At 41.8% G+C, this 27334-nt stretch overlaps 1 protein-coding gene across 1 annotated transcript in view; it reads left to right on the top strand.

Moving 5' to 3' along the window:
* Grip (Glutamate receptor interacting protein) overlaps window positions 1-27334 on the top strand; it is a 644837-nt gene that overhangs the window by 578240 nt on the left and 39263 nt on the right. Inside the window, exons 7-14 of the mRNA XM_080285631.1 lie at window positions 3270-3395; window positions 4190-4354; window positions 4575-4747; window positions 7677-7877; window positions 17445-17646; window positions 19778-19995; window positions 21743-21958; window positions 26557-26679. Of these exons, the coding sequence (XP_080141757.1) occupies window positions 3270-3395; window positions 4190-4354; window positions 4575-4747; window positions 7677-7877; window positions 17445-17646; window positions 19778-19995; window positions 21743-21958; window positions 26557-26679 (1424 nt within the window). The remainder of the gene's footprint in view (window positions 1-3269; window positions 3396-4189; window positions 4355-4574; window positions 4748-7676; window positions 7878-17444; window positions 17647-19777; window positions 19996-21742; window positions 21959-26556; window positions 26680-27334) is intronic.

Here is a 27334-nt window from a genome sequence, read left to right as displayed (position 1 = left end):
AGATGATACTGTGTTGTTGAGTGAAGACAAAGGAGAGTTGCAAGGCTTGGTGGATGAGTTTGGGAGAGTGTGTAAGAAACAGAATCTAAAGGTGAATGTAGGGAAGAGTAAAGTGATGGTCTTTGAGAGAGGTGAAGTCAGTGAATGTACAGCAAGGTTGGATGGTGAGGAATTGGAAAATGTGAGTACATTTAAGTACTTGGGTAGTGTGATGAGTAAGGATGAAGGTTTGGAGGGTGAAGTGCTTTAAAGGGTACAACAGGGAAGAAAGGTTGCTTGGTCCTTGAAAGCAGTGATAAGAAGCAGGGAAGTGAGCATGGAAGTGAAAAAGTTACTACATGACAGTATTGTGATACCAACTCTAAAGTGTGGAAGTGAAGCTTTGGACGTTGCTGGAAGGACACAAGTCAAGAGTGAGAGCAGTGGAAGTGAGTTATTTATGAGGAGCCTGTGGGGTCACATGGAGAGACAGGCTGATGAATGAGGATATAAAGGAGCATTGTGGTGTGGATGTGGATGTGATAGGAAGTGTTAGGAGGAATACACTGAGGTGATTTGGCCATGTGGAGAGGATGGAGGGTGAAAGACTGATAAAGAGAGTGTATGTGAGTGAGGTGGAGGGGGGAAGAAGGAGGAGGAGGCCGAGGATGAGATGGAGGGATGTGGTGGAGAGGTATATAAGAGAGGGGGGGTGTGAGTTGAGAGTGGGGCAGTAAAATGGCGGGGACAAGGCGACGTGGAGGCGATTTGTTTGTGGCCACCCTGAATTGGATTGAGGCGTCTGTCAATAGATAGATAGATATATATATATATATATATATATATATATATATATATATATATATATATATATATATATATATATATATATATATATATATATATATATATATATATATATATATATATATATATATATATATATATATATATATATATATATATATATATATATATATATATATATATATATATATATATATATATATATATATATATATATATATATATATATATATATATATATATATATATATATATATATATATATATACACAGTACTCTCGCTTCCAACACGGTAATATTGTCATGCATGGGTCCCGTGCTGGACCAAAAACATGTTGGACAAACAACAGAGCTTATGGGGAAAAATGAATTATGCCAGCAACCCTAGGAAAAGTCACCCTATATACCTACCATATACCTATACATATATTAGTACCTGTACTGCTGTAATTATAATGAATGGTACTGTACTGGGAATGATAACTAACCTTTTAGGATAGTGTTGGTGGGCTTGTTGGGAATGGAAGGTGGTATCCGAGGCTGTAGGTAGTCCTACTGGGTCCCCGGAGGATGGCTGCTGGTGTCACTAGCGGGTAATGGCTGCTGCTCCTCCTCAACCTCCCTCATAAATCCTTCGAAATTCCTCTCCCCTTTCTTCTGCCTCTCAATGAATTCTAGCTTGGTGGCCTGAGGGAGGTGCCGCCACTTCTTGGGGTTCTCAGAAGGCTTCCTAGGTATCATGAGCTGAGTAAAATGCAGTAGCATGGGCAGAAAATGCAGCAAGAAAAAAGCACCATCCAATGCGAATTATGCAACTGAGTGGCGCTGTGGCGGGAGAAATTTAAACAAAACATCACTTGAGAGCAGAAGTGTTTTTCATTGGGCGACATAACGATCACGTCTCAATAGCAGGCGAGGGAGGCTACTTGATCGGAAGTTTTGATTGGCTCTCAGCGTCACGGGAATGTCCAGTATGACCGTATTGGACCAGAGGTGATCGTGCTAGAGGCGAACTCTGCGGATTTCGCCCACTTCTGGGAGCTCAGTCCATGTTATGCTTACGCACCCGTTTTACAGTACTTAAATCGTATTAAATCGTACTAATTTTTTGCTCTCCGTGCTGGAAGCGAATCGTGCTGGACAAACGTATGTTGGATGCAAGGGTACTCTATATATATATATATATATATATATATATATATACAGTATACTGCATGTATGTATGTGTGTATATAATGGATATATAATGTATACCTATTTGGAAATAGCACATACAGGTATTTCAGCAGCCCCTTGGAACAGCAAAGAAAACAAACCTCATGAACTATATTAGAAAACTAGTGCTGTTCAGTATTAGTATATGACTGATCATAGATATGTAATGTTAGGTACAGTTATATGGTAAAGGTAAAGATGGAGGCAGATGCCATGAGTCACTTAGCTGTGATGTTGATCACCATTATTTGGCCTTTGAGTTTATGGTGGGTTTTTCACCCAGTATCCTTTGATACACTGCATCATCCATGTCATCACATTTAACTCCATTTGCTGACATGCTATAGGTACTTATTTTACCTACCAGTCTAGAAATGTGGCACTGATGAGTATACATGTGGTAGAGCTGTGCACCCTGGGTGGATAAGCTGTGGCATCTACCCGGGACCCAAGCCTCCATATGTTTCCCTGCACCTCGGTGTAGGAAGAACTAGGTGGGGCACCGCCAACCACAAAGGGGTGACATGTGTCTGCATGGTGCATGTGCTATGTATTGTGGGATGGTCTCACAGAAGCAGTTGCTTACCTGTGGTTGATGGGTCTGGTCTCCCAGACAGGCCAGGGATAAGCAATACAACAACAACCCAGGTTGATGGACACCTGAGCTGGAAGATGTCAGCTGCCAGCATCAAGATTCAAACCCTAGTGCCAGTGGGCTAACAACTTCACAGTCAGTGATGCTAGCGACCCCTCCATTGGTGGCAGGCTGCTGGAGTGAAGCATTTAAATTATGTCATCATAGATACATGGAGAATACTTTACTCAGGAACTGCAGCAATTCTTTTTTTTTTTCCTTTTAATTGTGATGGTGGCACATTGGCCAAGGTAACTGTCCACTAATTCATAAGACCTGGGTTCCTATTTTTCTACTAATGGAAGTTTTTCTCAACCTCAGGCAGACCCTGGGCTTACCCAGTATGCTTTAACTGGAGCCTGTAAACTTGTCAGTGGGGTGGGTCTCCCTCAATACTGTAATGCCTATCATTAGCTCTGTCTAGAACACCATAGCTAGAAAGAGGTTGTCACTGTGACCACATGGGATTGTGCAGGGTGCTCATTCCTGATCAGGAATCAGTATCTTTCCTCTTCCTGTGGTATGCTTTGTGGCTAAAAGCTTTAAACCTTTAAACCAACAAAGCAAATTTTCCTACAGAGCTATTGTTTACCAGTTTTCTAGTCAGTTCAACTACTTATTGTTCTTTCCACAGGGAAGGCAGCATCAAAGCTGGTGATCGTCTGGTGGCAGTGGACGGACGGGACCTAACTGCCAGCTCCCTGACAGAGGCCCAGGAGGCATTGCGCAGGGTTGAGCGCAGCGCAACACTCACCATTGAGTCAGTGGTTATCATGGATTGTTTGTCTCTTCAGTGTGGTCTGGACATTTACTGATGTGTTTCTTCTAGTAATGTTTTCAGAATACAGTATCATGTAGTTATCTTTCCACTGCTCTGAATATGTATTGGTACGATACTTGTGGTGTCCCCATTGTTCTTGTAAACTCAGCACAGGTATTATAGTCAAATCAGTCTCTGGAACGAGACCATATATAAGAAGATTTTTCCACCATTGCAAGATCAGTTGTCTAGTTACAATATTTGCAGCTGTCTGAGTTAATCCTCTTCAGTATAATGACATCTTTCTTACTTAGTTTTTGTTATCTATTGATGATTTCATTCCAGTCAGGAGCCTTCAGGCCAGAGAGGTTAGATATAGCGTATAACCTTCAGTCCTTCAATGCTACCTCAGTGTTCTGGACTGAATGAAAAAATTCGGCATTGGCAAAAATAAGTACAGTATGTAAATAATGTCCTGGGCTGGAGGAGTTTATTGAACAAGCCAGCATTCTCTGACATTAACCTCAGCTTCAGTACCAGCACAAAATACAACTCACAGACAGCCCACTATTCTCTCAGTGTAATGCATGTTATTCTGCCTACTCCAGAGAATAGACAAACGCACAACATACCTTCTACAAGTGATCTCAGGGAGCACCCAACTAAAGTGGCCAGTTTCCTGCAGTCAGCTAGATTTACACTCAGATGATCCTGGGGTAACAAGAGCAACAACAATAAAAGTAAAATTGAAACCCACAGATAGAAGAAGTTAACTCATTCAACTGTGCCCACAGATACGATGTGTCAGTGATGGAGGGAGTGCGAGGATCAGGGGGTCCTTTGCTGGTGGAGATAGAGCGAGCTGCAGGCACCTCCTTGGGCATCACACTCACTCATGCCCACCCTGTACCCAATGCCATTGTCATTGAAACCATCCGTACTGCCAGCATTGCTGAAAGGTCTGATTTTCCTTTAACTGAGCTGCAATTACTGTATGGCATAGTTTGTTAATATTTTTTTTTTGTAGCTCATAAACCTTGGGTGATGGCTAATCTATTTTACTCTAAATAAAGCCAGATTATTTCACTGGTCGCTGGGAAACTGCTTCGGGTCTGATGGTAAGCAGAAATTGTGGCATAGTTTTTTACTTATAAAAATAACTCTGGTGTATATGTGCAGATGTGGAGCCTTGGCAGTGAACGACATAGTAGCAGCCATCGATGGAACACGTCTGGACCAACTAACAGTTGCAGAGGCAGCACAACTTTTGAAAACAGCACCAGGGTCACATGTCACACTAGAGATCATCCCGAACACCATTCACAACCACGCGGCACTCACCTTCCGCAGAGGTAGCTCACTCGGGCACTTACTCATCTGCATCAACTAGGGCCACAGTAACAAGTGCAAAAGCCTTTCATCCATCCACCATCTAATTTCTTCACTACCCATCAGGAATGTAGGGGTCCAGACTAGGCTACTCTTTCTAGGCATTCAAACCAAGAAGGATCAGTCATACTTCCCTGATCAGTATTATATGAGCAGTAAATCCCAACCATCCAGTGGAATGAAGCCCTAATGAGCCACCTTAGGTAGGAGCACCTTAACCCACTATACTGGCAGGTATCCATTTGTTGACTTATGCTTATCACCCTTTGTAAGAAATGGTTTCCTGTGTTACAGGAAAAAACAGCAGTAACATCTGCTTCACCAGGCCCTCATGCTATCCTACATCACCATACTCATTACTTTTTTTTTTTCTTCCAGTGGAAATACAGTACAGTACCAGGTATTTCTTGGTAAACAGAACACCTGCAGCTTTTGCCCCAGTCACTGTCAGTCATATCTATAGACAACGGCAGACAGCTGAACCTACCACTTTTCCATTGTTGCGCCGATGGTAGGTATATCTTATAATCAGCTCCGAACATACAGTAAATACAAGAAAATTTATATATCAGTCAGTCTGCTAAGAAATGTTACGAGCTTTTTACTTATCATCCTTACTGGCACAGAACAAAAAAAAAAAAAAAAAAAAATTCACCTGTTGTTTCTTTGTCCTGATATATTGTACTGTATTTTATTTGTTGTGTTTTGTTTCGTTTCATATCATTTTTGATGGCTCCAACATGCTTGCATGCATTGGCCTATGTCACCTAATGGTGGCTTTCCATGCTGTTTGATCTCTGGCAACTTCCCTGTTCAGTCCCTTATCCCTGAAGTCACACTCCATGGCCTCAACCCAGGTCTTTTTTGGTCTACCTCTCACAGTCCTACCCCAAACATTCTCATTTTCTGCACCCAATTATCATCCCTTATCCTCTCCATATGCCCAAACCATCTCAATTTATCCCTCCTTATCACAGCACCACTACACTCCAGTCCTGTCCTACCTCTCAACTCATCCATCGTAAACCTTGTTCCCCCAAGCCTTGCACTCAGGGACATGCTGCATATCCACCTAATCATTGCCATTTCTTTGTTTGAGCCTGGAAATATCTTCTTCCTTTACTGCCCAGGTCTCACTGCCATACAGCACTACACTCCGAATATGTGCCGAATACAAAGATCCCTTAGCACAGAGGGAGAGTCCTCTCAATGTTAAGAGAGGCAACAGCTTCCTGAACTTCTTCCAGTCACTCCTCACTCTAGCCACAGAGTAAGCTCCAGCCCCACTTCCAACACATAACATGTCTGCCAAATAACAAAACTCTTCTACACACTTAAGAGACTCACCATCAAGATCAATCCTTTCATTCCTGAAAATCTTTACATGCTCTCCCCAGTACATGAAATCAGCATTATCTCTCAGTCTACCTGCAATACCATTACATCTCTTATGCACCCACTTATCACAAATACTGCACAAGATGGAATTATTATACTTCCCATGCCCTTGTTTCAAATCACACATGGCCACTCCCTCTTCTTTGACAGTACTGCCTCCAGCCTTAGATTCCATTACTTTTGTTTTATCTGCATGTACTCTTAAACCCTTGTGCCCCATACCATCTCTCCACTTCCTAAATCTTTCCTCTGCCTCTCTTTCATGCTCTGCTTTCAACACCAAACATCTTCCACAGGAATCCATTTCTAAAGTCACATGAGAGGGCTTCAAATACTATAAATACCATGATAAACAACAAGGGGCTCAAAACTGACCCCTGATGCACACCAACATTCATGGAAAACTCATCACTCAAATCTCCATTCTCTCTTACCTGGGTGTGAGCACCCACATACATGGCCATAACCACTTTAAGCAGCCACACCTCAATCCCAAACTTTCTCATGGCCCACTTCACCACCTCCTCAGGGACTCTGTCAAAGGCCTTCTCCAGATCAACAAAAACCAAGTACAGTTCCCTTTCCTTTCCCATATATTTGTACTGAAGCTGTCAAACAATGAATATGGCATCAGTGGTCCTTTTGCCTGGCATAAACCAAAACTGCATCTCAGCAATAGTCATTCTTTCTCTAATCATACCTTCTTAAACTTCTTCCATTACCTTCATTATCTGGTCTAAAAAGTTTTATGCCTCTATAATTTCCTTTCTCCAGGGTATCACCCTTCCCCTTGTACACATTTCCAATTACACTTTTCAGCCAGTCATCTGGGAAAAAGCTGTATGAAAATAAATAATTATCACTTTTATGAAGTGTAGTTTATATTATTTGTGAAGAACATTTATTAATTTGTGATGAGCTTCTATCTTACTTTCTATGCCCACTTTGGACCCAGGCCTTGGTGTTATGGCACAGTCAACACATCCCTTTGCCAGACCCTGTCTTTACCACATTAATGAGGTCAGATAATAATATTACTGCTTTCCAGATGCTTTCAAAATCTCAGCCACTGTCCCAAATCTACCTGTTGTCCGCACTCTAAGGATCAGTTGTGTGATCCTTATGTACCAATAAAAAAAAGAAGGATGAAAACAGTGACAATGATGATGATGATGATGGTGATGATGATGATGATGATGATGATGATGATTACTAATACTTCCAGGTGGAGGAGTGGCATTTCCCCACCTGTATGACAGTGATGATGATGATGATGATGGTGATGATGATCATGATGATGATGATGATGATGGTGATGATGATCATGATGATGATGATGATGATGGTGATGATGATCATGATGATGATGATGATGATGGTGATGATGATCATGATGATGATGATGATGATGGTGATGATGATCATGATGATGATCATGATGATGGTGATGATGATCATGATGATGATCATGATGATGATTACTGATACTTCCAGGTGGAGGAGTGGCATTTCCCCACCTGTATGGGGGTTCTGGGGGCAGTAATGGCTATGGCAGCAACAACAGTGGCAATGGTGGTGGAGGATACCTGTCAGGAGGCTCCAGCTACAACACCCTCGCTTCGCAGCGTCCTCTGTCCTCGGCAGCTGCCAGGAGAGTCAATAGAAGGAACAGGCCAGGGGATAGGGTGGAGACAGGTGGGGTATATGCTGTAAATACAAAACTATTCCTTTTGTTTACCCTGTCAGTCTTAATTTTTGAGCTCTGCTGATCTGCAGAGCCTTCTCTAAGCAGCCAGTCCAGCCGCCCCAGTAAGGTCCACGGACACTCTCAGGAGGTAGTGTCTGTGGCACTGCAATACTGCTGATTGGAAGTCCTCCAGGCTGTGCTTCCTTGTCATCCATGGAATAAATGTTATTCCTTGGCAGAGACCGATCTGAGGGTGCTCTGTGCATTGTGGAGGTTTTTCTCTAGAGCACAGGAAAATATATTCCTTACTCTTACTCCCTGACTAGTGACAGAAAGTCGTGGTTTAGTCACACTTGTTCTAATACTGTTCACAGGGAGGTGGCTTTCAAAATATGTCAATGCCAGCTAACCCCTGAATCACATGCATTGGGCAATATGTTTCTTTCAAGAATCGTGCTGAAACCATTTTTCATTCTACCATAAAAATCTTCATCTGTTTTTTGTGTAATGAGTTTTCCATCACAAACTCTTACTCCTTCTTACCATCTTGCAAAAAACCAGCCTACAAAATGAGTCCTGTCTCCTTTCCACTGTGATGGCTCAGTTGCATCATGTCTGATAAACTTGGATGCTTTACTTACCTAGACATTTGCCTTCAGCTGCATTCAGAATAGCTCCAGTGTTGCTTTTCTGTCTCTTCCTTCCCCTCTAAGTTATATGTGGAAAGGAAGAGAGAGGTGAAAAGATTAGTAAGAGAGAGTAAGAAGAAAGTGGATGAGGAATTTGGAAGGAATTTGAGTGTAAAGTGGAGGGACTGTAAGAAAATGTTCTGGAGAGAAGTGAAAAGAGTAAGACAGGGTGGAAGTGAAGTTGCCAGGGGAGTGAAAGATAAAAATGGTAGATTACTAGTAGAGAAGGGAGAAAAAGTGAGCAGATGGAGAGAACACTTTAAGGAATTGTTGAACGTAGAGGATGGAAGTAATGCGAGTATAAGTGGCTGGGGAATGGCTGGGAGAAGGAGGGAGGTGAGAAGACAGGAAGAAATCAGTAGGATAGAAGTTGTGGAAGCAATGAAGAAAGTTAAATCGGGGAAAGCCCCAGGAATTGATGGAGTGTGTGGTGAAATGCTGAAGCATGGGGGAGAGATAGTAGTAGAATGGATGTGGAAGATGTGCAGATTGGCCTGGGAGGAAGGTAGAGTCCTGGAGGATTGGAAGTCAGGTATAATTATTCCCTTGTACAAGTCCTTTGTCCGGTCCTGGGTTGTCATCGTTTGGTCAGTCCTTGTCCGAGGCTTATTGTTTGTTTTTTTAGTTAGTTGTTTTCCGGGGAGGGGCACTAACCCTCCGCCAACCCTTTTAGTCGCCTTTTACGACAAGCAGGGATACTGGGGGAGTATTCTTGAAAAACCCCCCTACCCCGAGCACTTTCTCACCTCTGACATCCCCCAGTCCCTAGCATTTTTGGAAAAATTTTTTTTTGGCTAAAACCTCCGCTTTTGGTGAGAAACATCGAAAATTCATAGAGAAATCGCTCACCTGAGGTTTAAAATAGTCGATCCAGGTAGGAGTACCTCCTTACCTTACAGGGTTTTCTATCAGGCTGGCTGCAAAGACAACGAGTTCTATGGGAGGATAACTATTCCACACCACTCATAAACGGTATTTATTTATTTATTTGGTACGAATTTATATGTAGTACGAGAGTATATTGGTTTTCATACAGTAATATAGGGATTATAAGCATTGTTTCACTCACTAACTCATCACAATTCCTGACCTTCTTTTGCCACATTACCTGATCATCATTTCTGACTGTTTCTTCCTCTAATGCTATGTAAAGTTTGTCCTCCACATTGTCATTGACTGGGGAATCACTCTGGCCCTGAATTTCGTACTGTGGCATGACATGACTTTACTGGCCAGGTCACTGATAACAGGTGAATTGCTGAGACAATGGCATGCAGGGGGGGGGAGGTCATGCTGGGTAAGGCATTGTCCCTGCCTGGCATCGTGTAGAAGAAGGTGTCCTGTGTATACGTACTAAAAATCTATCTATCTATCTATCTATTGCCAGACGCCTCAATCCCGTTTGGGGTGGCCACAAACAAATCACCTCCAAGTTGCCCTGTCCCCTGCCATTTCACTGCCCTGCTCCCAACTCACACTCCCCTCTCTCATATACCTCTCCACCCCATCCCTCCATATCATCCTCGGCCTCCCCCTCCCTCTTCCCCCCTCCAACTCACTCACATACACTCCCTTTGTCAGTCTTTCACCCTCCATCCTCTCCACATGGCCAAACCACCTCAGTGTGTTCCTCATAACGCTTCCTGTCACATCCACATCCACACCACAACGCTCCTTTATATCCTCATTCGTCAGCCTGTCTCTCCATGTGACTCCACAGGCTTCTCTTAAATAACTCATTTCCACTGCTCCCACTCTTGACTTGTGTCCTTCCAACAACGTCCAAGCTTCACTTCCATACGTTAGAGTTGGTATCACAATACTGTCATGTAGTAACTTTTTCACTTCCATGCTCACTTCCCTGTTTCTTATCACTGCTTTCAAAGAACCAGCAACCTTTCTTCCCTGCTGTACCCTTTCAAGCACTTCACCCTCCAAACCTCCATCCTTACTCATCACACTACCCAAGTACTTAAACGTACTCACATTTTCCAATTCCTCACCATCCAACCTCGCTGTCCATTCACTGACTTCACCTCTCTCAAAGACCATCACTTTACTCTTCCCTACATTCACCTTTAGATTCCATTTCTTACACACTCTCCCAAACTCATCCACCAAGCCTTGCAGCTCCCCTTCATCTTCACTCAACAACACAGTATCATCTGCAAACAACAGTACAGGGAGTTTCCAAACACTATCCTCTCTCACCAGGGCCACTCCAACATCCACTACCCTACCTTGTACCTCTTTTATTACCCCATCCATGTGCAGATTGAACAACCATGGAGACATGACACATCCCTGTTTCAACCCAACCTTCAAAGAGAAAAATTCACTTAGTTCACCATCCACACGCACTGCAGCCTTTGCACCATCGTACATACTCTTCACAGCATTCAACAACTTCCCATCTACTCCATATATTTTTAATACTTTCCACAATCCTTGTCTATCCACCCTGTCATATGCTTTCTCCAAATCCATGAAAGCCGCATACAACTTCTTTCCCTTCTCTAGAAACTTTTACACTAAAGATCTAAGAATGAATATCTGATCTACACAACCTCTTCCCTTCCTAAAGCCTCCCTGTTCTTCTCAAACTAATTTCTCTGTTCTTTCTCTAACTCTGTCAATAAGTATCCTACCATACACTTTTCCTATTATACTAAGAAGACAGATGCCCCTACTAAAAATCACTCGCGAAAATTGAAAATTGTGCAAATTAGGGACCTTGCAATTGATTTGCGTTTATGTACGTCGACGAGATTGGCAATGACTAAACGTGTGGACGTTAATTCACATCGACGGGACGCCGCGGGTTAAGAGGAGCCTGTGGGGTCACATGGAGAGACAGGCTGACAAATGAGGATGTAAAGGAGCGTTGTGGTGTGGATGTGGATGTGATAGGAAGCGTTAGGAGGAACACACTGAGGTGGTTTGGCCATGTGGAGAGGATGGAGAGTGAGAGACTGACAAGGAGAGTGTATGTGAGTGAGGTGGAGGGGGGGGAGAGGGAGGGGGAGGCTGAGGATGAGATGGAAGGATGGAGTGGAGGGGTATATGAGAGAGGGGTGTGTGAGTTGAGAGTAGGGCAGTGAGATGGTGGGGGACAGGGCAACGTGGAGGCGATTTGTTTGTGGCCACCCTGTAAGGGATTAAGGCGTCTGGCAATAGGACTAGTTCCTGACCATCGCCCTTTGCTGAACTTTTTCAGTGTCTTAGTAACACAGAGAGTAGGCCAGCATGCTCTCCAATACAAATTTCTCTAACTATCTACACCAAACTACATGCGCAGTACACACAACACTTCCTTTTCCAGAATTTAAAAAAAAATCATGGCTATGCAACACTCAGCCTCAGAGTCCCCGGGGGGGGGGGGACCATAAATGCCTCCACCTTCCACCCCTCTCCTGGTGACGACTTGGGCTGCCTGGAACCACTGTCTGACTCGCTTGTTTTTCATTTCTGCAACATTTGCGGTCATTCCTCTAACTTTCGCTCTGTTGAGCACCACCTCTCCTCCTCTAAACCTCACCTTCTCTTTCTAACTGAGACTCAGCTGTCTGAGGCAACTGACAGCAAACCCTTTTCTGTATCCTCCTACTTTCTCTATACTCATTTCAAAGCCAAAGGTGAATGTTGTATATATATATACGCAATGACTTATCTTGCTCTCGTGTTCCAAAACTCGATTCTTGAATTCTCTACACTCTGGCTTTGTCTTTCCTGTCATTCTCTGACTAAATATATCTGTGCTGTTTACTTATCCCCCAATTCTACTGACTATCAAAAATTCTTCGACTATCTTACTTCTACGATGGAACACATTCTACCCATTTCTCCTTTCTCTGAAATCTCCATTTTAGGAGATTTCAATGTTCACCACCACCTTTGGCTCTCCTTTCCTTTCACTGATCCACCTGGTGAACAAGCCTACATCTCTTCTATCCTTAATTGACCTATACGTATCCCAGACTGCCTTGGAGAGAGCTCCAGCATACTTGACCTCCTCCTTACAACTAATCCTTCTGCTTGCACTGTTAATCTTTTCTCTCCATTGGGCTCCTCCGATCACTACCTTATCACCTTAACCTGTCCTATCACTCCGGTACAGCCTGTGGACCCTCCAGAGAAACGTTGTCTGTGGCACTTTGGAGCTGCAGATTGGGAGGCCCTCAGGCAGTACTTCTTTGATTTTCCCTGGAATGATTATTGCTTCCATGGCCGCGAGCCATCTGCGTGTGCCTTACGCATTACGGAGGTTATTCTTTCGGGCATAGAAGCATACATTCCTTTCTCGTATCCTTTGTCTAATGCAAGAAAGCCTGGTTTAATCATGCTTGTTCTACTGCTGTCCTCAACAAGGAGAGAGCCTACAAAAAGTACCAGAGCCAACCCTCCCCTGAATCACATCATCTTTACGTTTCTGCCCAGAATCGTGCTAAATCTGTTCTTCTCTCTGCTAAAAATAATTTCATCCGTACTAAATGCTCTCAACTCTCCAACTCGAATTCTTCCTGCTCCTTCTGGCACCTTGCCAAAACCCTTTCTACCAACTTTACCTCATCATCCTTCCCTCCTCTTTTCTACTCTGATGGTTCTGTAGCTATTTCTTCAACTGATAAAGCAGATCTCGTTGCTCAGACTTTCTCCTCTAATTCCACCTTAGATAATTCCGGTGCTGTTCCTCCATCACTTCCCCCCTCTGATTTCCTCATGGCTGACATTAAAATTTCTTCAGCTGATGTATTTTCTGCCATCACTGGCCTCAATACTAACAAAGCATATGGGCCTGATGGAGTCCCTCCTGTTGTTCTCAAGAACAGTGCTTCTGTGCTTACACCCAGCCTACGTAAACTCTTTTGCCTTTGTCTGTCAACTTGTACCTTTCCTTCTTGCTGGAAGTTTGCTCTCATTTATCCAGTCCCAAAGAAGGGTGACCATTCCCAACCCTCTAACTAATGTCCAATTGCTTTAACATCCTGTATTTCAAAAGTTTTCGAGTCAATTCTTAATAGAAAAATTTTGAGGCGTCTTTCCTATCACAACTTTCTTTCTGATCATCAGTACAGGTTCTGTCAGGGACGCACCACTGGCGATTTTCTCACCTACCTTTCAGACTCCTGGCCATCCTCCTTTCGGGACTTTGGCAAAAGCTTTGCCATTGCACTTGACATCTCAAAGGCTTTCAATCGAGTCTGGGATAAATCTTTAATTTCCAAACAGCCCTCTTACGGTTTCTATCCTTCTGTCTGTGCCTTCATCGTTAGCTTCCTTTCTGCTCATTCTATAGCCACTGTGGTAGACGGCCATCGTTCTTCTAGACCTATCAACAGCGGTGTTCCTCAGGGCTCTGTCCTATCACCAACTCTCTTCCTTTTATTCATCAATGATCTTCTAAGCTGTTCATCTAACCCTACCCCATTCATACGCTGATGACTCTACCCTTCACCTTTCCATTCGGTTCCCGCAACGCCCATCTCAGCGGTTACTTCAACATACAAGGGATGAGGCTATGGCTCACTGAATGTCTGACTTGGCTCGTATTTCTGACTGGGGTAAAAATAATCTGGTTGTTTTTAATGCATCTAAGACTCAGTTCTTACACCAATCAACCCAACAACATCATCCACAGGTATACCCACTAATGTTTAATAATATTTAGCTTAATCTGTATCCTCCTTGAACATGCTTGAGGTTTCATTTACTCAGGACTTATCTTGGAAAGATCATATTATATCTCTTGTAAAATCTGCTTCCAAGAGATAGGTGTGCTAAGCCGACTCCGTTCCTTCTTTACCCCTGCACAATTGTTGACTCTATACAGAGGTTTAATCCACCCTTGAGTGGAGTACAACTCTCATGTGTGGGGAGGCTCCCCACATACAGCTCCTCTCAGTAGGGTGGAGTCAAAGGCTTTTCGTCTCATTAACTCTCCTCCTCTTAATGACTCCCTTCAACCTTTGTATCTTCACTGCACTGTTGCATCTTTATCTCTTTTCTATCGCTGCTTCAATGGTCACTGCTCCTCTGAACTGTCTGCATGCATTCCTCCACCTTTATGACAGGCGCATATTTCCCATCTAGCAGCAAACTCTTATCCCTTTCCTGTCCAACTCTCTAATGCAAGAGTTAACCGCTACTCCCAGTCCTTCATTCGTGCAACAGGTCAACTCTGGAACTGTCTCCCTCTGTCTGTATTTCCTGCTTCCTATGATCTCCAGTCTTTCAAACGCAGTGTGTCCAGGCATCTCGAAATGATCGGATCTTGAATTTGGCTCTCTCTTGTACTGTATTTTGTTTTTCTCTTGGAGGGAACTGTTATTGCGGGCTCATGGCCTTTGGTTCCTTCTTCTTCACATAAAAAAAAAATAGACCTTTTTCAAAGTTTCTGTCTTCCTCTCTACGTACTTTTGTATATTCATTTCTAATTCTTTTATATTCTTCCTTTGTTCTGTTGTTACCTCTCATTCTCCATTTGCTCCATGCCACACCCCTTTCTTTTTTTTGCTATCATACACTTCGTTTTGAACCAGTTTTTTTTTATTCCAGTTCTCTTTTTTAACACATATTTTTTCACACCTATATTATAGAAGTCTAGAATGATATCCCACTTCTTCTGTAATTCTTTTCTCTGAATTCTTTCCAGTTCTCATTTTCAAAAAAATTTCCTCAGTCCCATAATGTTTGCTTTACCAAAGTTGTATCTTCCTCACCTGTATAATTCATCTCTTGGCTCCACAATCCCTTCTGTCATTTGGAACTCAATCACCACATGATCAGTTTTTCCTATAGGATGCAGATATGTTAGAGATCCAATTACATCAGGTTCATTGGTTAGCTGTAAATCTAGTCTTGCTGGTGTGTCATCACCTCTAAATCTTGTTTCTTCTTTGACCCATTGCATAATTATATTATTCATTGCTATATTTAACAGTACAGTATTCTGACCCATGAATCCTCACTACCTCCTGAGTCCTACTCCTCCCAGTTCGCCTCTTTACAATTAAAGTCACCTATCAGGATTATGTTGTTGCTCTTCTCAGCCACTTTGTGTAGGTATCTAACCATGTCTGACAACAGCTTCTGGTGTTCATCCTCATTCCATGCCCTTGTCTTAGGGAGGACATATGCTACTGTGATGTCTCTCTTGCCTTTCCCTCTGGTTTCTAGTTTCATATTTGTGATTTTAATCATTCCTTCCCCCAATTCCACATTACCCACATTTAAGCTGTTCTTCCCTGCTGTCATCACTCCTCCTATTTTTTCTTTTCTGTCTCTTCTCCATAGTTTGTATTTCCCATTTAGATTTCAATATCTTCCCTTAGCTTGGTCTCTACAAAGCACATAATATCTGGCTCATTTATCCTCAAAAAATCGTTGATGTCTAGCCATGCTGAGATTAGACCATCTACATTTATTTATGCCACTTTCAATCATTTTGTGTTGTTTTTTATTCCCTTCTTCTCTCTCTCTCTCTCTCTCTCTCTCTCTCTCTTTCTCTCTCTCTCTCTCTCTTCATCGTTACCACTTTCTCAATTTCTGATCAATAACTCTCCAATAGAACTCTGTCTTCTCTTCCTCCGTTCTCTGGTTGTGTTTTTTCCTTAGCTTCCTTTACAAGCTACTTTATTTTAGCTCTTTCTCTCTCCTTATCCAAACATTCTTGAACCCCTCCTTGTCTGCTAATTTCCATGTCTTGTTGATGATTTCATTTATTGTGACCTGAGACTGAAATTTAACTTTTAATGGCCTTACCCCTCCCTCCTTGTATCTTGCCAACCAAAACACTTCGTCAGTCTGTCCTTGAGCTTCATTGTTACCCTCCATAACTGTTGACACTATCTCTTTAGCCCTTCTCAGTTCTTTTCTTTTTCTTTCTGATCTTACTGACATAGGTTTTTCTTTTAAACATCAGGTTATCACGAATTTTTTCTTGTCTGCTACATCTCTGACTAGAGGTTCTCAACTGTTTAATACCCTAACCACTTCCTTCTCCACCTTTTCCTGGTTGTCTTTTCTCTATTGTTCTATAACCCCCTTGAAATTTATTTCTCTTCCTGCTGAATTTTCTTCCACCCCTTGTGCTCTTACTTGATTTCCTTAATGTTTTCATCTTCCATCCTTTTTTTTTTTTTTTTCATACTTGCCAGGTTTACTTTTCATCCTATCCCTTTCTTCCTCCAACCCCATATTTTCTCTCTTGAGCTGTGTGTGTGTGTTCTTACCTAATTGTTCTTACCTAATTGTATCTTTACAGGAATGAGTCAAGCTCGTACTGTCCCGTGTCTTAAACCATATTTATCGTACATATCCTTAAATTTGTGAATTGTTTTGGCACACACTATTTCATTCGGTAGTGCATTCCATTGATCAATTGCTCTGTTTGGGAAACTGAATTTCCTTACGTCTTTATCACCTCTCTTCTTATGCAGTTTTTTGCAGTGTTCGCTTGCTGATGCTTCTCCATATATTAAGTAATCATTTATGTCTATTTTCTCCTTCCCTGATATGCACTTATATAGCATTATCATGTCACCTCTTTTCCTTCTCTCCTGTGGTGTATGTGTGCATGTGTGTGTACATGCACACAGACAGTCAGTCCACAGGATTGGAATAAGCCATGTGTAACTGCAGTAATACAATACAGTTTGTTCCCACTTAAAGTCAAGGATGTGTGCTAGCAACTTCTGACTTATGATTATAGATGTTAAAAAGAAATGTGACTTCACATCAACTTTATACTGTACTGAACCAAGAGCAGCTATAAGAAAAAAAAAAGGTATTTAATCATCAGCTTGATAAAAAAAACAAGGGCTATCTGTAATTGTTTCTTAATAAGTAACCAAGCAGGAATTAAGTGGAATGGTCGTATGTTTGCAGGGTCTGTTTCATCTCACACTACTGTGGGTAGTGGTGGCATGAGTGGAGGTGCAGGTGTGAGTCATGCAGAGTGCCTAAAGGTGACCCTGGTTGTGGAGGGGCAGGGATATGGCCTGGTGCTGCGTCCACCCCCGCACCCTGCAGATCCAGATACAGCACTACCAGTTGTGGCTGCCATTGACCCTGGTGGACCAGCTGACAAGTAAGTGAAAATAACCTTAAGCATGGGGAATGTTTTATTTGTTCCTTGTACTGTCCAGTCAGTAGATGTTTGAATGTGGAAGGAAGCATGGTATGCCAAGAAGGTGGATGGATGCAGTAAATGAGTTGTGAGAAAATCCATTATGATATTTGATGAGGCTTGGGAATAGACAGGGGATCAAGATGGTCAATGAGGTATTTCTATCTGGCAGGTGCATGTGTGATATTTTTTAAAATGTGCAGATGGGTAGGCCTGTGAGGTTGAGCCTGTGGGTTCTGTGGGTTTCAGTGATAAGTGAATGATTGTCTGATTGGTAGTATTTCCGTCTCCTGATGCAACTGATCCATATATGCACAATCATGCCACAGTATGCAGTGGGGTTACATCAAGTGAAAATGGACTGCATACTGAGAAATTGTACACCGAGGTCGAATTAACATGGGTTAAAGAGGATAGGGTGGTGGCACAGGAGTAAGTAGCCTTAAATCCTTAAAAACATTGCCACCCACCTAAAGTATGCCCCGGACTGGTCTGAGTGCTCATCAAGGGTCCCCTCCTAAGGCTGGGGGACAGCTAGAGGGCCTGGACAATCACTTCAGGTCCTGAGGAGGAGGTGAGTATTTCACACACACACAAAAAAAGTAATTACTCCACTTGATAGCACACATTGCACTATTCTTTATGCAGTTACACTGTTATTCAGTGATAACAGCAGTGTTTTGATGGCCTTGCATGAATGAGGCAGTTAGGTACCATAGGGAATGCAAGGGAGACAATCATAGCTGGAGGACACATGAGCGAGTGGACAAACAAGGTGGGGTTTTCAAAGGGATGGCATGACGCAGGCCACATGAGTAAACACCACAGATTAGGGTTCTGCACATGTAAACACTGGATGGCCATCTTGGCTCTGACATCTGACTGTCAGTTTGCACAGGTGGCACTATGTTCACAAGGGATTGTCATACGCAGCCACCACAAAATTAATATCATATAATATCGTATAAGAGAATTTCGTGACTATTAACCGGAAACTGGGTTTAATTTTTTTTTTTTAATCATTCAATCAGTTGATTGTATAATGGGTTATGACTGTATTCTCTGTTCACACAGAGACCCTCATTACATAATGAACCAATATGTGATGAATCTCTTATACCTGTACAAAAATGAGAAAGTTTGGATCATTTTTCAGTCCATGATGGCATTTTTGTTCATAGGATCATTATGATCCTGTATAGCCTCACTAGTGGATGTACAGTCACATTTTTGCATATACAATCATTGACACACAAACTAATTGTCATTTGTTTTCCCCACGATGACACTTGAACTTAATCACTAGCAGGGGTGTTAGTGTCATTGAGGAAACATTAGTGTGGTGTTGGAGTTCAAGCAGCAACTGAAGTGCAATGAAGTGAAATAAATACCAGCTTAGGTGAGTTGGAAACTAACATTTAGACTTATTTTTGGTAGTAGGCAGCAAGTGGAGTGCAGTGAAGTGAAATAACTATCAGTTGAGGTGAGGGTGGGTGAGTGATCTCTTGCCAAAAACCTACTCCCATTGAACCCATGTTATATATGGCTCAAGACACAATAAGTTGTTAAGTGATGGATTTTTTTCAAACATCATTATCATAAAACAAGGGCATGCACATCATTATCATAAAACAAGGGCATGCTGTACTCTTATTACTATACTTTATTATTAGTACTGTTCTTTAAAGCTGTGTTTTGTGGTTTCTGAGCTTTTCCATGTTTATGGATGTTAACCTTGTCAAACTGCAGACCTCACATGAGGCACAGTGAAGGTCTGCATGGGCCAAGCTGCAAGCCCCATGTGAGGGACAGCTTACATTGGTATAGAACAGTGACTGAGGGGAGGTAACTACCTTACCAAAAATCAGCTCGCCGTAGGTTAAAGGAACTTCCTAGGTTGAACCTGTATGATTCATTGTTATTCATATGACTGTGTACACAGTACTGTAGGCTGATTTAATTTTATATCTTCTTTGTCCATAGATAGTGCACATATGTGTTTTTAAGGCATCCAGTTAATAAAAATTAAACATGATTAGATGATAATAATGATGATGATGGTATGATGATATTTACCCAATAACTTACACAGAAGCAGTGTGGTGTATGTAGGGGACCGTCTAGTGGGTGTCAATGGGCGCAGTGTTTCGGGTCTGGGTGTGAGTGAGGTCACCCAAATGATTGCCAACTCCCGCCCGACCGTCACCCTGGACATTGAGTTTGATGTGGCGGACTCAGTTGTGCCATCATCAGGAACGTTTGCAGTGAAATTGGCCAAGAGACCCAATGGCTTGGGCATAACACTGACTGGTGAGTGAAATATTGTAGGTGATGTTGGTTTGACCTCAGGGACATCAGAATGTGAGCCTGGTGGAGCGTAGGCTGAAGTTGTCCTTCTTCTGCACTCTGCCATTCTCCTTTCAGTGAATAGGAAGGAAGGTACTTTATGCCTTTTCTAATGTCACTGTTTTATGTCTGTTTTACCTCTGAATAGTGGCATATGTCATATGAGTTAGTGTGTTCAGCCAGATGAGGGTCTAAGGAGGGAAAGTGTTTGTCAGACTGAAGATGAAGTTAACACATTTGGCTTTATATAAAGAATTTCAGAAGTCCAAGTTATGCTGATTCAAGTTACATAGTACCTTAGGTCAACTCATTATCTGTGTAACTTGGGGGACAATTGTATACACACATATTCATATTGTATACAGTGTGTAGTGTATATGAAAGGTTATGATATGAGAAAAATATTGATCTTCTTCCCCCAACCCCAGCACCAGAATATTCCTATCTTCCTGTAACTCTTGGTTTGCTTGCAAAACAAGCCCATTGATTTTAATAGGGAACTGGTCATAAGCTTGTTTTTTAATCTGACAAAAAAAAAACAATAAAGTACTGTTCATTGATCTGTCCCCCTCCCCCCCCATGTCTCAGTGTGAATCTTATTTTTCTTGCAAAATGAAACTTCTGTTCAGATATGTTTTGGAACTGATCATAAATTTTTAAATCTCATATTGTGAAAAAAAAAAAAAAAAATTGTTTTCCTCCCCTTTAGTGCCAGTATTATTGTATAGCTAAAGTTTACTAGGCAAGAAAAAGAAGACCCATGGGAAAACTGTGACATTAAGGGAGAGGACACCATTTTATTTATTTTTTATTTTTTATTTTTTTTCCACAATTTCATAAGGGTGGTGCTCCCAAGGAGGTTTGGAAAGCTGGTGATAGGGAGAGCTGGAGCTCCTGTTTCCCCAGCCTTTAGGTCTGTCCTGACCATCTCCCTTTGCTCACCTTTTCAGTGTGCACTGATGTGAAGATAGGCCAGTATACACTCCCAAACACTTTTCTCTAACTGTCTTATGCACTACTGCCTTGATTGACTGGTATTGCCCTCAACAAACCCCCTCCTACACCATATATACCTAACACATTCTATAATTCTTCCCAATCCTTCCCATCATAAGCCTTCTCCATGTCCATGGATGCAACATTCTTTGCAACGTATCATCATCATCATCATCATCATCATCATCATCATCATCATCATCATCCAGGCCTCCTTTCCCACTCAAGGGCAGGGTGAGGAGTAGCAATGTCCAGACAGCACAAACTTGCCCAGTCCAATAGGCCACACTTCCATTCACTCATCATTCTTCTCCACTAAAGACCTCTTCGTAAGTATCTGGTCTACCCATCCCCCACCTTTTCTAAATCCGCCCTGTTCCTCACCTATCTTATCTTGTGCTATGCTACACATACTTTCCGTAAGCACTCTGCCATACACCACTGCACTGCTAATGCCCACTATCTATATTAAATATAGTACATACTTGGGCCGTCTCACTTTGTTTTGGTGTGATGGTATTAGCAGGAGTGTGTTTTAGCAGGGGTGTGTTTGCCACATCTCAGTGGTCCTTGTGAAAATTCAGTGTAGTCTGTATTAACAAATTCAGATAATCAAACTGTTCACTGGCCGAGCTTGGTATCAAACTCACGTCCTTTCAAAGAACAAATAATTTTTCTAGGCATTAACCCAGTTAACCACAACCACTCCCCACAGCATCTCGGCGTGGTGGAGGACGGGAACCTCTGCTGATCAGTGAGGTGGTGCGTGGATCTCCTGCTCACCGCACGGGCACCATACAGCCGGGGGACAAGCTGCTTGCCATAGACTCTACCCGCCTTGACAACCTCACCCTTGACCAAGCCAGGGAGTGCCTTCATGGATGCCACAATATTGTCACGTTAAGGGTACAGAAGGATGATCTCTACTCTGGTGAGTTGTTGCAGCTCATCAGTTCTTAACTGTTTTTGGTAATCATCACTATAATCATCATCCTGATATTTTTCCCACCTAAAGAAAATGTAATTAGGATAGTAATGTTTCTAACATTTATGAGAAGAATGATATACTGACCTGATAAATAAGATTATAAATGAGTGTGTTGTCCCAGACGATTGGCTGAGGAGTGTAATTGTAAATGTGTACAAGGGGAAGGGTCATACCCTGGAAAGAGGAAATTATAGGGGCATAAAACTTTTAGACCAGGTAATAAAGGTCATGGAGAGAGTTCAAGAAGGCATGATTTGAGAAAGAGCGAATATTGATGAGATGCAGTTTGGGTTTATGCCGAGCAAAGGGATCACTGATGCCATATTCATTGTTCGACAGTCTCAGGCAAAATATATAGGAAAGAAAAGGGAGAAAGCCTTTGAGAGAATCCCTAGAGAGGTGGTGAAGTGGGCAATGAGAAAGTTTGGGATCGAGGAATGGCTGGTTAGGGTGGTTATGGCCATGTGTGTGGGTGCTCACACCCAGGCAAGAGTGAATGGAGATTTGAGTGATGAGTCTTCGTGAATCTTAGTGTGCATCAGGGGTCAGTTTTGAGTCCCTTGTTGTTTATCATGGTACTTGAAGCCCTCCTACGTGACTTCAGAAATGGACTTCTGTGGGAGATGTTGTTTGTTGATGATTTGGTGTTGATTGCAGAGAATGAAAGGGAGACAGAAGAAAGATTTAGGAAGTGGAGAGATGGTATGAGGCACAAGGGCATTAGATTACATGCAGTTAAAAAAGTGATGGTATCTAAGGCTGGTGGCAGTACTGTCAAAGAAGAGGGAGAATGGGCACTTGTGAATTGCCATAAGGGCACGGGAAGTAATTCCATCTTGTCCAGTGTTTGTGATAAGTTGGTGTATAAGAGATGCAGTGGTATTAGAGGTAAACTGCGAGATAATGCTGATTTTATGTGTGTGGTGTGTCAGGGAGAGCAGGTGGAATTGGAGGCATGAGTGGATTGAACTTGCTGGTAAGTCTCTTGAGTGTGTGGAAGAGTTTTGTTATTTGACAGACATGTTATGTGCTGGAGGTGGGGCTAGAATGAGGAGTGGTTGGAAGAAGTTCAGGGAGCTGTTGCCTCTCTTGACATTGAGAGGGCTCTCCCTCAGTGCTAAGGGATCTTTGTATGCAGCATGTGTTAGGAGTGAAATGCTGTATGGTACCGGTAGTGAAACCTGGGCAGTAAAGGAAGAGGATATTCACAGGCTCATCATCATCATCATCATCATCATCATCATCATCATCATCATCATCATCATCGTCATCGTCATCATCGTCATCGTTGTTATCATCATCATCATCATCATCATCTGGACCTCCTTTCCCACCCTAGGGCAGGGTGAGGAGTAGCAATGTCCAGACAGCCCAAATTTGCTTAATCCAATGGGCCACGCATCCATTCAATCATCATTCAATCCCCCGGAATCCTGGCTCTATTGGATACGCCAAAATCATTCACAGGCTCATACATACAGAAATAACAATGATTAGGTGGATGTGCAGTGCGTCCCTGAGTGTGAGGCCTCAGGGGGCTAGGCTTATGTTGGAAGAGTTGAGGGGTAGAATGGGACAGGAGTGTATTGGTGTTGTGACGAGGAGAGGTAGATTGAGATGGGTTGGGCATGTGGAGAGGATGGGGGATGGCAGTTGGGTACAGAAAGTGAGAAGTGTTAGTGTCAGGGGTAGGGTTGCAAGAGGTAGACCCAAAAAGACCTGGGACGAAGTCATTGAGTGTGACCCCAGGGATAAGGAACTGAGTAGGGAAGCTGCCAGAGATCGAGTAACATGGAGAGCCACCATTAGGTGACCAAGGCTGATGCATGCAAGCATGTGTGAGCCATCAAAAATGAAACAAAACAAAGCTGCTAGTGTCATTCATACTAATCCACCAAGACACTATTGCCTTCTCATTTCCAGCATGTTTCTATCCTTGTCCGTACTCCACATAATACATGTATTAAACATGTTTTATTTGCTCATACAGAAACCGTGAAATAAAAATTCATAGTGCTATGTACAGTAAATACATTATCATCATCCAGACCTTTTTCCCACATAACTTTGGGGTGAGTTAGAATCAAGAAATAGAAAAAGATGCAAAATTGGGATAAATATCAACCCCATGCCTGTTGAATTGACCACACTATCCTCACACATCATTCAAGTCCTCAGAATCCTGGCTGCACCTCACAGATTTAACCATTTGTACATATTTACCACAGACTGACTCTTCTTTTAAATGATTTGGAAGGGTACTTCATAATGCATTAAAGTAATCAACAAGAGACAAGACCATTGTGTTAACAAGTGTTAAGAGGCAGTGTCTGTTCAGAAACTCTCATGAAGGTCAGGTTTCTGGTGTGCAAATTACAGCTTCTAACAACCTGATTAATATGGTCCTTGTAATTTGGTTCTGAGTTAAAATATACACCCAAGTTTCTAACAAAACTTGCCAAACGAGTTGTGACCTGCCAGTATCACTGGTCAGGATATTCTCAGTGTCATCATCATCACCCTTTCTGTTTCCTTGAATTACAATGCACTTAGTTTTTCTATCATTCAGCTTAAGTCTGTCATTGCCTTCCAATTCTTAATATTAGATATTAGAAATTTATTGTGCTCTTTGTATAGTTACTATTTGCCATCTTCACATGTACTTGAATGCCATTGGCATAAAAGTGATTGGCCACATCATGTATTTTGAGTAGGGATGACAAGCCATAAGTGTAAACTGTGATTAGAAATGGGCCTAGAATCAATCCTTAATGAACTCCAAACAAAAAGGGGAGGTGAATCTAAGCAGGTTAATTCACCACTACAGTACTCTCAGAGATGGTGTGTGTACCAGAAAGGTATCATCATAAACAACATATAAATGCAGATTAACAAGCAATAATTTACAGTCTACTCTGTCAAATGCTGCAGACCAATCTAGCAAGGCCAAGAGAGAGGATATCCCACTGCAGGTGTTCACCACCAGGCCATTGTGAATCTGTACACACTCAATATGAATGTAAAAAGATAGTTGATATAAACACCTAAAACATTAGAGAGAAAAAATAGATCGATAAATCTTAATGTGAAGTCTATATCATTCCTATCATTGGCTAAAGCTGAAAGACTATAGCTGTCTTTGTTGATGGAATTTTCTGCTTCATTGGCAACATGGTGAAACACGAGGTGAAACTGTTTTAATGTGGAATGTCCTATTCCAGCACAAACCAACCCAAATGTTTTTATTTCTTGCTGTCATCACTCTCTTAGACTCATGGTGGTGCAATTGGTAGAGTTGTCAGAGTGAACTATGGTCTAGGCACCTTGGTTTGAGTCCATGAGGTTGCCAGATTTTTTTTTATAATTTAGATGCTACCAGGGGCATTGGTTGGTCTCTTACCCTTAAATGTTCTGGACTAACAGTGGCCTTGCCTGTGACCCATAAACACATAAGGCAAAATAAGATTTGACAATTTTTTTCACCTCACTCTTGGGTTTTCCTATTTCATGTAGTTGGATAGACAGTATATATACATCAGGGTTGTTTAACCATCATTAAGTTGTGCATCCCCCAAACCAAATGTATCCCAACGTATGCACCTCCATTGTTTGTAATACGAGTATATTTCTTACTTTATTGACATCTAATTTTAAAAAAGTAGAATTCATAAAATATCTGTATACTAGATAATACATAACATTCAGTCTTAAGTGAAGTAGTTTATGCTTCTATAGAGCAAACATAATAAGAAAAAAGAATATAAAAAAATTGTATATAGAATTAAAATCATCAGATGCTCAAAACCATGTAATGCAAAGTAAAAGAAAAATGAGGCCTACTGTTGAATCCTAGGGACTGTTTATGCACCCTCTGTTGAGGCTCCATACACGCTTACGAGGTGCAAGCACCTCTAGTAACCGTTGTATACATCATCATCATGATGGTCTTTTTCCCACATAAAGATGGAGTGAAACAGGATTCAGAAACAAAGAAAAAGTATAAAAGCAGGAGAACTATCAACAACATGGCCCGTGAAATGGATCAACACATTCAATCACACACCTTTTAAGCCCAAAGAATAATGGGTGCACTTCACAAGACTAACCATCTATACATGTTTTTTGTATTTTTCTTTATATACTGTAGATACACAGGTACTTCAGGTACATCTTCCAGACATAGCTATTGCATTCACTATCAAGTTAAAGTAATGGGTGTCAAACCACTGTCATACATTTCTCCAACGAACTCAGTCTTCTGTCAGTACCCTAGCTTGATTAATTTTCTTACTGTACTTTGCTTTCTTACACATTCATTTGCCTTAAAACCAGAAGTATTACTAGAGAAGATGCACAGAACAGATCATATTGGAGGAGTGCTGTCAGGTTAACCCATCTGATTCATGCTACGTGGAGGATAGACATAAAACTGAAAATGATGTTGATGATGAATATGGGTACAGACTGAAGAGGCTGTATCCTTAGAAATAACATTATTTAATCTAAGGACTCTCTGAATAATTATACTGTAACCTTCACAGAGGAGAATGGGAGCCTGGTGATATATACTGTTGAGCTTGTACGTCATGGTGGTGCTCTGGGCATAACCATCTCCGGCAGTGAGGAACCTTTTGACCCCATCTACATAGCCGGCCTGGCTCCTGGTGGGTATCACTCAGATTTCTATGACTCACTCTCAGCTGAATGATATTTTCTGGCATTAGCTGGAGTACAATACTAGAGCTGTCCCAAACATGAGGAAGTTAATGGTACCATTATTAATACAGTAATCACGGACTTTTATGGCTTACTCACGCCTGAATAGAAGTGTTTTGTATTAGCTTGTGTAAAGTAGTAGAGTCATCCCAACCATGAGAGGGGTATAGCATGCCTTTTACAAACCAGAATTTTGTCTAATTCCAAAGGTTGGTATAGACAGTTTTCAACACTTTTAACTCCGCTAAGCAAAACTTTCTTGTGTCAGCCTGTGTAAAATAAAGTACAGTAATGATAAATCCAGAGAAGACAAAAAACTTACCCTCATTCTAGCCTAATAGTGGCTTTTTGTGTGTGTGTGTGTGTGTAGTATGTAGGCCACTAACAGGCAGTAATTTTTAGCTTAGGAGCCCCTAGTGATAGATGAGTTATTGAAGGCTGTATATAACCCTTTCAGTTTGAAAAACTTGTCCTTTTCTCAGTAAAATCGTTTGGAGATAGCAAGAATAAAATTTAGAAGTAAACTTCTTTTATAATCAGCAAGTAGTGACAGCAATGTGAAAGTGATGGTGGAACAAGTGGAGTGATGCAGTGAGTGCTAAT

This window comes from Coenobita brevimanus, chromosome 107 (assembly GCF_032717465.1).
Source record: "Coenobita brevimanus isolate Jiangsu-jjx chromosome 107, ASM3271746v2, whole genome shotgun sequence".
Classification (NCBI taxonomy): domain Eukaryota; kingdom Metazoa; phylum Arthropoda; class Malacostraca; order Decapoda; family Coenobitidae; genus Coenobita; species Coenobita brevimanus.
Note: the sequence above shows the minus strand (reverse complement) of the source record. Positions and strands in the feature narration are given on the sequence as shown.